The 16,492-nt window shown below is 46.2% G+C and overlaps 1 protein-coding gene across 1 annotated transcript; it reads right to left on the bottom strand.

Annotated features, from left to right (window-relative positions):
- Window positions 1-1,054: 1,054 nt before the first annotated feature.
- On the bottom strand, window positions 1,055-10,874 carry LOC133356511 (uncharacterized). Its single transcript, XM_061574054.1, has 2 exons — window positions 10,807-10,874; window positions 1,055-4,375 (listed from the first exon to the last, which is right to left on the bottom strand). The coding sequence occupies exon 2, from the start codon at window positions 4,348-4,350 to the stop codon at window positions 3,703-3,705; it is 648 nt and encodes a 215-aa protein (XP_061430038.1). The 5' UTR covers window positions 4,351-4,375; window positions 10,807-10,874; the 3' UTR covers window positions 1,055-3,702.
- Between the last annotated feature and the right edge of the window lie 5,618 nt (window positions 10,875-16,492).

Here is a 16,492-nt window from a genome sequence, read left to right as displayed (position 1 = left end):
TTAACGAGTGGGGACATGCGGGAGGTGACTGGAGCACCTGGATAAAACCCCACGCACGTGAGGGAGGAACACTCTATCCCAGGTGGAGTCCACATTTTACATCAGCCCCTTCTCCTGTCGAGACAGGGCAATGCGCCTCCTCAACGCCCACGGGGAAGGGAGTTTCACAACAGCTGTGTGATCCATCAACCCTCGCCTCCAGTGCTCGATTCAAAGATGTACGCTGGCTGTGAACGTGACCACGCGATTACTGCGGCGAGTTTTTTTTGTGACTGCCGCACTATAGGTTTTCACGAAATAAACCGGTCGTTAAACAGTAATTGCGTAAAGGAAAGCCGCTGTGCATACCTACAATGTCAAAAAAAAATAGACTGCAAAAATAATGTCGCTACTGCTTTCCACTTTCGAGTGGCCGTGCGTGTTTGTCGCCCGACACCAAAGAGGCTGCAATTAAAGGAACGTTCCTTTCGCTGTGTCTGAAGATTGACCACGTGGAACGTTTTACCGTTCACCGAAGCACGCAAGTTCGACTCGTGTGAGCGGCGAGTAGTACACGAAGCGTTCCTCGACAGCCGCGTTTGCACCCCACCGATGACCACGCAGACAACTTAGAATTGTGTTTGCCCGTGTCAGGCGGATGAGGGTGCACAACCACGCTGGCTGTCCTTCCCCCGCACACCCGCGATTAGCACGGTTGGCGATGTGCACACCATTTGCCTCGACCCCCTGGAAACTTGAAGTACGAATCGCGGTGTTTGTTGGTGGACAAACCGACGCGTTAAGAGGAAGAGGGTTAAAAAGTGCGGTGTGTGTGCGTGTTGCAGGCACAGCGCGAACGACACGGGGAGCTAGATGTGTGCCCGACGCACAAACGGTGAATAACAAACCAACATTGCGCAACCCCCCCGCACACACACCCCCCCACCCCCACACCCACCTCACCCCCCACTTGCTCCTCTCGGAAATGCATTTCACGAAGCGTTATTGCGATTTTCTGGAAACCCCTTGTTAAATAAACCATGGCAATGGCATTGCAGCTCAGAAGCCGCCCCCCCCCCCCCCCCCACCAGGACGTCCTCCGTCCGCAGAGAATTGTTTCGTCCCATTCGGAGAGACCGGCCGCTGCTCACGTCCACGACGCTTGCTCGTCGTTACCTTCGGCCGGATTCTACAATTGCTGCACGGTTGACGCCCGACCTCCAGGGGCCACTCTTATTATTATTATAATACCTCTCTACATTGTTCCACTGCACACTCAGAGCCGCGTCGGAGCTGCGCCCCATGCCAACTCGGCGGCGGCGGTGGCTCAGGAGGCGCCAGGTTGTTTCTTTTCCACTGAAAGCCGAGCCGTGCCACCGACTTCACGCGGAATGGACAACGGGTTGAGACGCGAGCAGACGACACACGAAGGTCCGCCCTGTCGTCCCAACGAACGAGTCATTCGTTAGCCCTGCTCCTGGCCCAGATGTCTTTGGAGGCCAACGTTTCACGGGTTCGTTCTGGCTCGGCACGGTACAAAAGTCACCGCGCTGATACAGCTGGAATGCGCCAGCGGAGGAAAAGTATCTACGATCCAACACAATCCGCCTTTATGCCTTGGTCACCGACTTCTGGGGCCCACTCTGGTGACCGTCTCGGTCGCCTGCCCTCCTCCATCGCTGCCCGCTCTCTTGACTTTAGTGTCGCACTCCGCGAGAGGTGAATTACGTTGCCTCACTGGTAATAGAGGTCGTACTTTTGTCGGTTGCGTATCGTGACATTTGCAGTCTCTAGACCATCCTTTGGGGCGGGCAAATTCAAGTATCACAATTTAAAACGTTCTCTGGTTGTAAGCATAAACTCTGCTATATTTGTGCCAAAATGTCTCTCTCTCTCGCCCTTCCAGATCACAGTCCTAGTTTCCACCGGTTACTGGCTTAGTCACAATCGTCTGCATGCGTCCGATAAGGGCAGACTGAGAGCAAGCGTCGTTCTCCTGATGGAACGTGTTTTTTTTAACCATTGCCATGTTTATCGTTCAAGTAAAAATACGAAAGCCAAATATAAACACACACAAAAAACAAAGCTTACCGTACAACATGCCACGAAATAATGTACACATCAATAATATAATTATTATAATAGTCCAAATAGAGGTTATACCAATTATTCACAGAGATTCAGGATAATATTGCATTCAACAAACATCTTCCCCTCTTTATATGTAATCATCTGCGACTTCCATTCAGTCCAAAATTCTAAAGTGTAAAAAATAAAGTTCGTCAGACTCAAATTGAACAGTGACGAAGAAATAATGACTTAAATACTGACTGAATTGAGTTTTTAACAATGAGGTTTATTACCTCTTTGGAATGTCCAGACGGATATTGAATGACATTTTATGAGAACTTACCTGCCTACTTAAAAGGGACACTGCACTGAACGTTTCCATTACGTGGCCAAAATTCCTGACCAAGGTTCACGTTCTCATTCCCAGATTGCAATTCCCAACTATTCATTCACATAAACTCTCTTTCCAAAACGTAAATTCCCTTTCCCAGTCATTAATTCATCCCGTCAATGCCTTCATTCCAAAACACTCACTTGCTGATCCACAACTTTCATTCCCATCCATTCACAACCAATCTGCCATTCCCAACTTTTCATCGCATTTATTCCGGACGTCTCACTTTAAAATCTATTCATTGATCTCCCCAATCTCTCAATATCCTCGTGTCCCCCATTCCTTAATTCCCAACCCATGGGACTACAAGGTGGCCCTCTCAAGCTGAACGCTGCTTACCCAAAGGACTTTCAATGGCTCAAGACAAATGTGGCGCTGTGCTTTAGTATGTTGGACCATATATTATTTGTTTCGTCCAAAGGCATTTTCTATATATTTCCCAATCTCCCATCCAAAACCACCATTTTCCATCTTCTCCATGTCATCTTAACACGTAGGCTTTCGCGACCAATATTGTCCATAGGCGATTTTTTTTGGGAGAGATTGCGTAAAAAAAATGCGTGTACTAATTGGCTGTGCCCGGTTGTGGCGGGTTTAATGACGCATTTTATATTTACACGATCTAACGCCAAAAAAAAAAAAAACTCTCATGGCCATGTAATCTTTCCAAACCATTCATTAAAAGCAATGTGTTCCAAATACCTCGATCCAAATATCCACCTACCTTCATTCCCTACCATTTGCTTCCAGCGAGTGTGAATTTAGTCACATTCTTTTCTTATTTGAGTCATAGTCTGAGGTTCTCTAATAGCGTTACTAAATTATCTTAATCTGCATCTTCATTTAGACCAGTAAATGTCGCCTGGTCACAGTCAGTCATGCCTACGTATGTTGTGGGCAGTGGTAGTCATAGCCATGCTTGAATACTTTATCCCGGTCATAGTCACCATTGACTAAAATATATATATTTTTTAACAATGATGAATATTTTCACGCATGATTAAGTAAAAAAAGAAATATCACTGCTTCCAAATTCTCTATTCCCCATCCACTTATCGTAATCATTGACTAAAATAAAATATATATAATAATAATAAAAACACGCCCAATACATTTTCATCGCCAAATTTCGTCCACATAACAGCACCGCTGCCAACCTCTCCCGGCGATCACGACCTCCGACCTCTCCCGCATGCTCCCGACCCTGACCCACAACACCGGTCCCTCCCATCCGCCGCCTCTTGAGGGCCCACCGCTCATCACAACTTGGTATCCAGATCCTCGTAAATCTTCTCATCGGGCGGAGCGGACGGAGCGGACCGAGCGGACGACGATTTATTACTCATGCGCTTGTACTCAGCGTCCCCACCCTTGTGGCGACCGGCGCGGCGATGGCTCACGAGGGGCCGCAGGCCAAGGTAGCTGTAGACGAGCGGCACCAGGAAGACCAGGTAGGCGATGTGAAGGCCCGAGTCGCGCAGGAGCATCTCGGAGCAGTGCGGCGGGGCCGTGGCACACACGTCCGGAAACTCGTTTCCTGTCAGAGAAGTCACGTCTTTTTGCCCGCCCAGGAACGTGCAATTTTCTCCGTTGATTTTCAAGTTGTCTTGCGCCAGCCTCTTCAGGTACATTGTGTTGCAGTCGCACGTTAAATTCATCTCGATGGTTAGCGCCGTGAGACTGCCTAACAGTTCGTCCAGAGAGCCCACGGGGACGTTGGTTAGGCTGTTGTGCAGAATCAGGTGCGTGACATTTTTGGGCAGCTCTGAGAGGTATGAGAACTCTCTGCAGGTGGCAGTGGTCGGCTTGTCTTTTGATTCATATGTGCAGCCAGTTGGCAGCGCACCGACTGCCGTAGCGCAGCAAACGAGCAGCGCCAGCGCGACCGACGGCTTCACCGACGCCATCGCGGCGGCGAGACGAAGCGGTCGTCTGCGGGTACAAGAGAAGAGAAAGGTCACAATCTGGGCTGCGGGTGGCCTGGAATTAAACTAAAACAAGGACACGCCCGAGTCTCGAGCCACGTCAGGAGTTGCGCTTTCCATTAGGTGCGTCGCCGGCAATTGTAAAATCAGACGAACGTTGTAATCGAGCAGTGTTTCTTCACTCACTTTTTAGAGTGGGGTCGAGGGGGCACTGTCGCCAATAGGACTTCAGTGTGAGGGCCGCCCCACATTTGAAACCATTGTGGTTTGACAGCAGCACGATGACGGGGGGTGTTGTTGTCACGTGTTGTGTATTGTCGGGGGGGGGGGGCGCACGTCAGGAGCCGCACTGAAGGCCACCATGGGCCACAAGTGGCATGTGGGCCTTGCAGTGAAGAACACCATCATGGAGTATATGGCTACAAACGTTGTTTTATAACAGAGACGAGAGTGAAAAGAAATCCACGTTGAGTTCACGCAAATGCAATTAAGAGGAAAAAAAATAAAACAATTGAACAAAAGCAATATAATTAAACGGTGCTTCGTGGCCCTGTGCAAGCACGATCCTGGGACAGCGGTGGATGACGACGAGAGAGGAAGGGAGGGAAGGTGGGACAATGGTGTGGCAGGTACGGGGAGGGGAGGGGGGGGAGGCTACGGTGCAGTGACAACGGCAAAGGACACGGTGGATGGCGAGGCAGTCGATCTTGGTTGGGGGGGGGATGAGCAGGGCCTTGAGGGCGTGGACTCAAACATGGGAATGGAGATGTTTTCGGGGTAGAGCGCTGTACGCATGTTGCACTTCATCTTCTTGGTTCTTTCGGTAAAGTCACGTAGAAGGGAAGCAATAAAATAATAAAAATAAAACATAATAAAATAATTCTCACCACGTTTCGGCCACAACGCAAGCAGCCGTCCTCAGGTGAAGACCAGGTCTGTCGGGGAGACAGCGTTGTGGCCGAAACGTCGTGAGAATTCTTTTATTATGTTTTATTTTTATTATTTTATTACTTCCCTTCTACGTGACTTTACCGAAAGAACCAAGAAGATGAATCCCTGCAGTCACGAAAGCTTTAAATCGAAATGTTGAACTTCTTCAACATACACACAGCGCTGTGCTGGTATCGCTGAGAAACCTGGGTTACAATACGAATTTCGGGCACGTGTGCACCTCCGATTAGCACGGTTGGTTACGTACGGTGCAAAAGAAGTTCAACATACATACATTCGACCGGGTTCTTGGGCGTATTTTTTCTCGTAAACAAAGCAGATTCATGGCAGCTGCCTGGCGATGCTGGTTGCAACTACTGTACTTGCGGAGTATTCGTAACCAACTGTGATGGCTCTCCAACAACACCGGCTGGCGCTGCAGCTGATGCGGTAATAAATTGGCCACGTTTGTTCATCGCGTGACGGCTTCGTTCATTGGCCGTGGCGGAGGGGTTTACGACACGCGTATTACATACGTGGCGATGTGACCCAAAAATAACAACAATATATTACTAATCATAAATACAGCCATCGCGTAAAATGATATACATTAGCAAAACAATCTGGGGGAAAGACAAAAAAAATGTTGCGATGAACGGTGGGACGATGGCGGAGTGTGTATACAAACAGTGAGGGGGTTGTGAAGTCTCGGAGCGACAGAGAAGGAGCAACCACCCATGGACTGGTCGTGTCAACAGGGCGTCTTCATATATATATACATATAATTAAATATACATAGAGAAAACTATTAAAAACTCAACTTTGTTTGTATTTTACTAGGTAAAGCACACTGAGATATACAGCTCTTTCAGAAGCGACATGGCTATCACGTGGATATGTATAGCAACTAAATTGTCCAAACGCATGTTGATTCTAAATGTGGAGGGAAAAACCGGAGGACCCGGAGAAAAGTCCACGCAACCATGGGGAGAGAATCATGCAAACTCCAAATATACAGCAGGCGTCAGGGTCGGGATCGAACCCACGACTTCCTGTATACCGGGCGAGGTAGTTAACATCTCCTAGCCACCATGATGATGATGATGAGAGAGCGAGAGACACGCAAACTCCAAATATACAGCAGCAGGCGTCAGGGTCTGGATCGAACCCACGCCCTCCTGTATACCGGGCGGGGTAGTTAACATCTCCTAGCCAGCGTGGCGCTCTACACATCATCACGTCCCTGTTGTACTCTTCGGCGAGGGAATATTTCCCTACTTTAGCTGCCATTCCGTCATTAGCCTCTACCAGCAGCCGTCATCCCTTCCGACAATGCGTCTTGTCCAAGGCCACTTAACTGTTCTTAACATCAATACGATGTTACCAGGGGCCAGTAGCTACGGTAAATGCCATCATGGGTGACGATCACCCATTGTGCATTCAGCCTTTGGTGGTGGGGGATTGGTGGATCATGCAGAGACTCCCAGCAGCCAGCAGCACAGCAAGTAGGCCAAGGACCTGTTTGTGGGTATTTTTGGGTATTGCTCTCTCGTACGTGTGGTGTTTTCTCCATCCAGCAAGGATTAACTTCCTCATTTAGTGTCGGCGCAAACAAAGCAACCGGTGAAACTTTCCAAACAGGAACCTCTTGAGAGCGAACATTGAGAATTGGTCACGTTTTCTCGGGGTAAACAAAGGACAATGTAGTTCCTAAGATGCAGTTAATTCTTTTTTTCCCCGAGTCGTTTGGGCAGAGTAAATTCCACAAAAACGCAACGCGCATTTGGCGTCTCAATTTGTTTACAAAGCGTTCATTTTGCTTTGCCAGATCACGGTCAAGATATCATCTGGACAATTGTGGTTAATGCCACCACACCTCACTTGGCCACTACTAGATCCTACCGATGTTTCTCAGTCTACACCTCGCCCACCAAACATCTGCTCTTAAAGTATCTTACGACCTGACTTTAGGTTTTCCCCATTGGTCACTGACTGCCATCCCCATGCCCAGCTTGGTAACTTCTCCTCCTGCATCTTGCACACGTGTCCCACCCATAATCACTTTCTCGGGCCCGATCACATCCCCAAGTTGCTTACCCTAACACCGCTACTGAAATGCCGTAGCTTCCTCCGCGCCGCGCGTGAACTTTGCGACGCCAGTGGCCAAAACGACGCCAGCCGTCCATTGAAGTGACATTTCCCGCTTAGTTCGCTACCGATTCACATCGCAAACTAATGTCAACGCTTCAATTCGGTAATTGTCATAGAGCCGACTACAGACGCAAACTCGTGCAATAACTGGGGGGGGGGGGGGGGGGGGCAGGGGGGGGGGCTAGCTCATGGGCGGACGTGAATACCGATGCAACGTAAATCCTCGTCGTGGATTTCAGAAACAAATTTGACGTCCGTGCGATAAAAGGAGCGCCGTTTAAAAAATATATTTGTCTACATATGGAGCGTCGGCGCCTTTGGAACGCACGTCTCGTTTAACGGTCGCGAGCAAATGAAAGGATCGTGGAGTTGCAAGACGTCGCAATGGCTCAAACGACGCGGTTATTTTATGCGGCAGCTCTTGAAATATTCACAACGGCCGCGTTCGCGCGCTAACTCAATCGGAACCCTTGGAAGGAAAAAAGAGAGAGCGCTTCCTCTTAAACAATGATAAAATTGCTGTTTGTGGTGCGGAGCCGTTGTTCAGAGTTGTCCGGTTGTGACATTTAATTTAGACGCTGCCGAAAGAGAGAACCGGGTGGGGGGGGTGCGGAAAAGAGAGAAAAAGAAGAAGACACGCTAAATAATTCTAACTGCGGGCCTTAGCGCGGTGCAGGTTCCCCGATAATGCAGCACAACGAAAGTGTCAGGGGCGATAACGCGGGGAGTCGGTATTAGTTTGCACGCTACGTGTATTTCAATGCGGATATCTAATGAGATTTCTGGGAGCTTGCCCGGTGTGTGTGTGTGTGTCCCCCCTCCCCGTTGCAGCACAGGCTGAGAACACATTCACCAGCATTGCCATTAATAACGAACGCCGCCTCGTAATTGACACGTAAATATTAAACTAAGAGTTGCGGGCGTAAGGCCCCCTTCTTTTTTTTCTCACATCGCAAAGGATGAGAAATTGCGTACACGTAATGGGCTAACGCGTTCGGCAAACACCAATTCGTTTGTTATTTTGATGTTCGATTTTTTTTTACTTTCATAAATATCTCTCTCTGTCTTTTCGCGGGGAAGTCAACAAGTAATCTTTATTCCTAGACGCGGTCCTACCAGTGGAATGTGGAATCTCTACCACTGGCCCAAGCCCACAATGATGAGTGCCACCCCCAATGTTCATTTGGGCAGAGAGACACGTAGTTTTGTTTAAACGTAACCGACAATATCATAATCATAAAAAAAAACTCACTGACAAATATTGGTCCTGTACCCAGCGTCGATCAGAGGAAAAGTGGTCACATGCTACTCCCCAAAAGGTTATTTGGCCGTGCCACGTTTCGTTCGGCAAAGGTGTCAGACGTTTCTGCTCCACGTGCTGGGACCTACTTCAGGAACTGAATTGAGCAGCTCACTTTGTCAACTCGGTTATGCATAGCACTGAAACGTCGGACATTACGCTGAAGGACACGAGGCACAACCCACAATCCCATCGGATAGCTGTAGAGACGGCCCCGAAGAACCTATCAGTATTTATTCATAATGCCAGCTAAAACTATATCTATGGATTTTCAAAACGTCACGGTGTAAAACATAGTAAAGTAACTACATCTCGTAACCTTGACTTAAAGCTTTCGTGACTGCAGGAATTCATATTCTGTGGGTCTTTCGGTAAAGTCACGTAGTTTTATCGTCTCCTCCTGATGACGATCGCTTGTGTTGTGATCGAAACGTCGTAGTTTTTTGTTATTTTCTTTCAACCTAACTACGTGACTTTACTGAAAGACCCAAAGAATATATCTCGTAGTTGTCTGCATTCTCTCTCTGGCTCTGGAGACTACCCCAGCCGGCACTCCAATATTTAACCGAATGGAGTAGAACCCCTTTTGTTTGTGCCCCTATCATCCACATCTCTCGTTACACGCAGCTGAAATGTATAAGTGGAAACTCCTGTCATCTTGAAGATGTTAACTACCTCGCCTGGTATACAGGAGGTCGTGGGTTCGATCCCGAAATCTGCAACCTGCTGTATATTTGGAGTTTGCGTGTCTCTCTCTCTCATCATCATCATGGTGGCTAGGAGATGTTAACTACCTCGCCTGGTATACAGGAGGTCGTGGGGTTCGATCCCGACCCTGCCGCCTGCTGCTGTATATTTGGAGTTTGCACGTTTCTCTCTCTCCCCGTGGTTGCGTGGATTTTTCTCCGGGTCCTCCGGTTTTTCCCTCCATATTTATAAACATGCGTTTGGAGTATTTGGCTGCTACGATAACTTTCGTTGAGCTATCGTTTGTGGCCAGATCGCTTCTGAAAAATAAATACATAACTCAGTGGGTCTTGCCTTGTCAAATAAAAAATTGTGTTTTTAAAGTTTCATTTAAGATACGTTCCTATTACCCGCATCTATTTAACGCACAAGCAAAGTCTATTATCCGAATTTATCCATTTGCTGTTCGTGTGGATGAGAAGTTTTTCTTTTTACAGATAGTCACGGATAATAGGATCCGTGAATGGCACCTCCAACATCATTGCGGATACTGGGAGTATGTATTTTCAGGTGGCATAAGAAAGCATAAAGCCAACAACTAACCTTCCGTGTTCATAAAATATATATATATATCTACATGGATTTTGTTAACTTTCAACTATCTATCCTTTCAGTACACATGTTAGTTCAACCGATATTCACTGATAAATTTGCACTATATTTATAGATTTAATCACACGCAACTTTTCCAATTATGTTGTAAATGTTTCGCATTTGTGTGCAGTACACGTCATTGATGTGTATACATTTGAACATAAAATAACATGTTTAATCAACATAAATTCTAGTTATATCTTACAAGACACACTCTTTACTTTTGCAACAGTTTTAAAGTACTTTGAATATGTTTTGTTTAACGAACGCGTATTACGTGTTAAAGCAGCTACTCAACACACTGTAAATTGAGAATTTAAAACGCACGACAAATTCGATCCACACAACAACAACAACAAAAACAGTCTTACCTGAAACCTTAACAGAATTCCTCCTTTAAAAAATCGAGGGAAATCATTCAAAGGCCTCCTCGCTACAAAATCCGGCCCACCGGATCCATTCAGGGCGACCAAACAAACAAATTAAACGAAACAGAACAACGACGTTCGTTTGGCGAGCACAAATAAATGTCCCCGCATCCCAGTCCCTCCTCTCTCTCACTCGCACCCTCGTCCTCAGCAATGTTTAGAGGTTGTGCGACTTTTTACCCACAGCTGATAGCAGTCGCCATCCACCCACCCCCTGCACCACCCCCGCCACCCACCACGGACCCTTTTTCTTATCTTGGCTCGGCGTATGTTCAGGGCCGTGCTTACCCAATGCTCGCCAGAGCCCGCTGCCGCTGCTGCTGTTTGACGATATTGTTGGCGGTGTTAAAGGAAGGGAGGAGAGTAAGTGGTGGTGGTGGTGGGTGGTGGCGGGTGGTGGCGGGTCGCCCCGTTTTGCCACCGTGTTCCCCCACTGTAATGGAAGGGGTGTGTGTGGTTTTGGGTGGCTGTGTTGGCACCCACATTGTGGTTTCGGTGACCGTGGCGGCAATGAGCCGAGGCTGTTGCGTTGGGAACCTCTGAGCAAACACATTTTCTGGTCAAATTAGCACGGGGAAGGGGGGTGTTTAAGCTTGCGGGAATTTTGTTGTGATGGTAATTTTTTTGCCAGGGTTCATTTCTTAAAAAAAAATAAGTACTCTACTGTATAGATTGTTCAACTCTCAAGGAATGCAGACGTACATGTGTGGTGAAAGTTTAACACATAGGCTTTCGCAAATAATATTATCCACAATACATGTTTTTTTAGTGGGGCGAGGGAGCTTCTAATGTGTAAATATAAATGTGTCGTTAAACCCGCCACCACCCAACACAGCCAATTAGTAAGGTTTGTCACGTAAACAAAACGTACCAATTAGTTACTAGTTCGGCACACCGGTGTGTTGGAATGTTGTGGGTTTACTCTCCTACACAGCGGTGTGTTGGAATGTTGTGGGTTTACTCTCCTACACAGCGGTGTGCTGAAGGAGTAACTCATTGATACGTTTTGTTTACGTGAAAAACGTACTAATTGGCTGTGTCGGGTGGTGGCGTGTTTCACGACACATTTATATTTACACGATTTAACCCCAAAAAAATGTGTCACAAAAGCTGGTGATTTTAGTTTGCAGTTATGGTCTGCTAAAACGAGGGATCTTGATTTGAAGCTTTCGTGACTGCAGGAATCCATACTCTTTGGTTCTTTCGGTAAAGTCACAAAATAATAGATCACGACGTTTCGATCGCAACACAAGCAATCGTCAACTGCTGAAGTGTTTTTTTCTTGCTGTGGTTGTCCCACCTGATGACGATTGATTGTGTTGCGATCGAAACGTCGTGATCTATTATTTTGTGACTTTACCGAAAGAACCAAACAGTATAAAATGAGGGATGTTTAACCTGGCGAGACTAGCAAGTTGTGATGGTAATTTTGCCAGGATTAATTCCTTTAAAAGTTATAGCTTTGTTCAACTCTTAAGAAATGCAGACTTAAATTCGCGACTTAAATTTGTGTTTTTTTTATATATACACAGTAATTTTGTACATATTATACACAGTTAACTCGCAACTGGTTGCAGCTGGTTGCAACTGGTTGCAACTGGTTGCCTGGCATTGACTCCAATTGCTCGGCAGCTCACTCACAGCCATTGTGTCCCCTTACATTGTTGTACTGTTAAATTGCACACTGCTAGTCCATACAATTCCATTGCATCAGCTAATTTACAACATCAAAACATGCCAAAATGACTGGCCTTTTGTTAAGATAATTAATGAGTATGGCACCAAAAAAAATTATTTTGTCTTTTTTTCTATCAGTGCCATCGTTGATGCCATGAACATGTTTTGTCAGATATAATTAAATTTTGCCAACTGCATCAGATAGATTCAACTGCAAACCTTTTTTTTTATTAAGGGGATTAATGTCGTGGTCGTTCCCTTTTGTGAAACATGAGGCTCAACCGACTGCAATGTAGAAGGGACATTTGGTCGGCCTTGTAACAAATTAAAGTGGTCATCGTGACTAATGCTAAAACACCTCACCAGAGCTTCTCTCTTCCTTATAAAATCGACATTCGACCTTCAAGACCCCTCCTGCAGCCTCCTACTATCTGACTTGGTATTACGTACGCACCTACAGTTCCACGGCTTATAACGACTCTGTGATCCACAGTGGTTATCTGCCTGAAAACTATCCAGGCTCAAACCGGCTTAGATTATGGGATCCAAATCAGATTGGGTAAATCCCGGGTAATTTTATCAGAGGAAATGGGGTTAGACTGGTGATAAAATCTGAGAAAGAAAAAAAAAAACTCCAGCGAAAAAAATCTGTAAAAAATATTTGAAAGTAATACAGGAAGAGGCTGGCAATGGCAGCAGTGCACATGCACACATCATGGCACACACCACCTGTATCATGAACATCCTCTCATGATCAGAAATATGTTTACATAGCATATCCTCTGGGGTCATTTTGAAAACAAGCGTATTGTAAACGGTAACTGGTTAGTATGGAGATCCGTTATCGAGCAGATGATTATGAACGCGCAGTTTTAAAATGGGGAGAAACGCCCTCTGCAAGATTGCTGCGAACAAATAGATGAAAGCACGTCACGTTGAAGACAATGTATTATTACCGTAGAGCCATCTTTTAAGAAGATGATAACGGAGTGAGCTCTTTCAAAAAGCGGAGAGATGTTTTGTAGAAGATGATTTGGAGAGCAGTTGATTTTCTTCTGCCCTCTGGGCGGTCATCGATCACGATGGAGAATATGAGAACGCGTCTTCCGCAAAGCAATGCAATCTGCGAATTATAAGACGTACACCCCCCCCCCCCCCCAATTTTATCTTTAAAATACAGGGAAAAGAATAGTGCGTCTTACGATCGGGAGACGCATCGTTGGCAGAGGCAGAAGGAGGTCAGAATGATACAGTGGCTTACAGTTTGGTGTCTGCAGTTTACAGCGTGATGCATTAAACGCACCGGCAAGTTTGAAGGAAGCTGGCGTGCAATCAGTTTGAATTGACGTCGATAGACTCAGCACATGTGGAGTTGCGTGGCATACAAATGACTGACTTTGCTCGTCGAAAAGCACACGCCCGGCTTAAATTGAAAATATTTCTCTCACTTTGCGACTTGCAGAATCGCATCACGGGAGCTCAACAGATAACAGCAATGACACATATTGCGTTTCATTTACAGAAAGTTGTTTGGCGATATTCATTTCGTGTTTTTTAAGCCGAGACAAAAGCTCCGGCACAGCAGGTGGTTGCACAAATAAAAAAAATCAAGAAAACTGCCCTTGAGATCATCAAACATTTCAGCCACTCTTGCAGCAACCTCACGTGCCCCTTTCCCTCGCTCCAGTCACCTTAACTCTCATCCACAACCACCCACGTCAAATCACAATCACACACACACACAGCCTCCCATTTACCCATTTCTCCCAATAGCCATCACGGCCTGGCGTGCATGGGTGAGCACCGAGCGATGAAGTGCAAGGACGCAATAGCTCTCAGAAGCGTCTCCTCCTACGCTCAAGGGAGCGTGGCACAGTACTCGTCTATATTGGCAGCCCCGAAGGTCAAACCAGCAAATACCCATTCCACATTCCTGGATTGGGGCTCGGTATCGCCGTACAACTACCCGTACCAGCCGGGTACGGGTAGGATACGGGTATCGGGTACCTGATTGCGACCTCTGGGATGAAGCCATGTTGCACGCGCGGGTGGGTTGATTCTAGGAACTTGAATTGTGAGAAGAGACAAGACGTTGGGAAATGAGTGACAAACGGTGACTCACCAGTGACTCACGGCCTACCCGTACCCGTACCCAGCCGCACCAGGGTCGCAAACGGGTACCCGTAGCCGGGTATCGGGTAGGGTACGGGTATCGGGTACCCGGTTGCGACATCTGCGTGGGCAGAGAGCGGTAACGGTGGGCGTGGATTAAACCTGCGGAGTACTGGATAAGCCCAAAATGAAGATGGTCATTCCACATTCCTGGGTTGGAGCCCAGTATCGCTGCACGACAACCACTTGACTCCTTGCAAATTGGTGGTCGCCGGCAACAAATAGAGCTTGGCATATTCTTAGGTTTTTTCGGTAAAGTCACGTAGGTAAAACATTAAAATTAATAAAAATAAAATAAAAATCACGACGTATCGGAGGCAACACAAGCTTCCGTCTTCAGGTGGAACCGTCACAGCCACGACAGCTGTATCAAGTAAAAATTGCTGTATCTTTTTACTTGATACAGCAATGTGGGAAGAAACTAAACGACTTGGTAGAAAACCCGAAACGTCGTGATTTTTATTTTATTTTACTTTTATTAATTTGAATGTTTTACCTACGTGACTTTACCGAAAAAACCCAAGAATATGAATCCTTGCAGTCACGAAAGCTTCAAATCTAGAATTAGAGCTTGGCAGAGAGAGGTAGCGGTGGGTGTGGGTTAAACCGGCAGCGTTCATATCTGCTAAATCCCAAGAGGCGGCTGGTGTATTTTTGGCGGCTGTTTAGATTGTGATAAGACGACAGGACCAACTTTCTGAGACAGCTCGTGGGCCCCGCCAGATGAATACATCCGCAGGAGCATTAAACTACAGCATCTAGCCAAGACCATTTAAGGTTTGGAGGTGATAAAATGTTGGTGTCCATCGGGGCAAAAACATGGGGAAAAATGCATTTCAATTGATGCCATTTGTGATATGAGGTGGCCAAGTAGGAATACAGAATTGGATTCGTGAACCTGTCTGCGTGGAGCTTTGAGTGTTGCGTCCTTGTATGCCACGGGTTTTCTACCAAGTCCTTTAGTTTCTTCCCACATGCCAAACACTCAGTAAAGGAATTTGTCCAAACATCCCAATACATCACTCTCCTGAAAAGGTCTTGAAACTAAGTGAAGAATTTCTCGATAAATGAAGTGCATTATGATGATTATTATTATTACGTAAGATTATCTATAAGATGTAAATTGTGTCTATAAACCGCATAAATGTGGCTGCATTTTAAGATGCTTTACAACTGTGGGTAAAACACTCCCGCCGTATATATGTTTGGTCGAATTATCTGCTCGCATATTTTATTTCAAACCAATCATTTCTGGAACACTTCAAACATGTTTGAAAGGTTAAAGGTGCAGCCCTGCAATTGCTTGCTTGCTCACGCCACGGCTGGAGGGATGAAGGAGGTCTCGAAGGCACCTCTAAGAGGCCATGCATTTCGATTTAAAGCTTTCGTGACTGCAGGGATTCATCTTCTTGGTTTTTTCGGTAAAGTCACGTAGAAGGGAAGTAATAAAATAATACAAATAAAACATAATAAAATAATAAAATATTTCTCACTACAACGCAAGCAGCCGTCTTCACCTGAAGACGGCTGCTTGCGTTGTAGCCGAAACGTCGTGAGAATTATTTTATTATGTTTTATTTTTATTATTTTATTACTTCCCTTCTACGTGACTTTACCGAAAGAACCTAGAAGATGAGGCCATGCATGTTGAACTTATCTCAAGTCGTACGTAGCCAGCCGTGCTAATGAGAGAAGCGGGGGAAATAGAACAAACTAAACACAAAAAGCAGTTAGAAAAAAATTAGTTTTCAATCTAGATTTGAAACTGCGTAGCTTCCTATGTCAGAAGAGCGTTCCAGACGGCCGCAGAAGCGCATCTGAAAGCGCGCGATGCGGTGGCCGTCTTTGTTTGATGATTAGCCAAAAGCCGCTGCGAGGATGACTACAGTTCGTGTGATGGTTTAAGTGATTTTTTTCTCTCTAAATAATGTAACAGCAGAACCAATACACATGCAGACATCACAGAGAACGGTCTCCTTTTGATTATTCCCTACAATGTGTCGGTTTTGGTAGGCGGGATTGGTGGAGGGTAAGGTAGGATCGGGTAGGGGAAGATAGGGTAATGGGTTTTTGGCTGAGGGTCAGAGTCATGATCGTGGCGGCTTTGAGATTTATTTTACATTTT

Source organism: Lethenteron reissneri, chromosome 54 (genome assembly GCF_015708825.2).
Source record: "Lethenteron reissneri isolate LAM-NWPU_2019-01 chromosome 54, ASM1570882v1, whole genome shotgun sequence".
Lineage (NCBI taxonomy): Eukaryota > Metazoa > Chordata > Hyperoartia > Petromyzontiformes > Petromyzontidae > Lethenteron > Lethenteron reissneri.
Note: the sequence above shows the minus strand (reverse complement) of the source record. Positions and strands in the feature narration are given on the sequence as shown.

Excerpts from the sequence above, each read along its gene's own strand:
- LOC133356511 (XM_061574054.1), bottom strand. The coding sequence starts at position 4,350 with ATGGCGTCGGTGAAGCCGTCGGTCGCGCTGGCGCTGCTCGTTTGCTGC.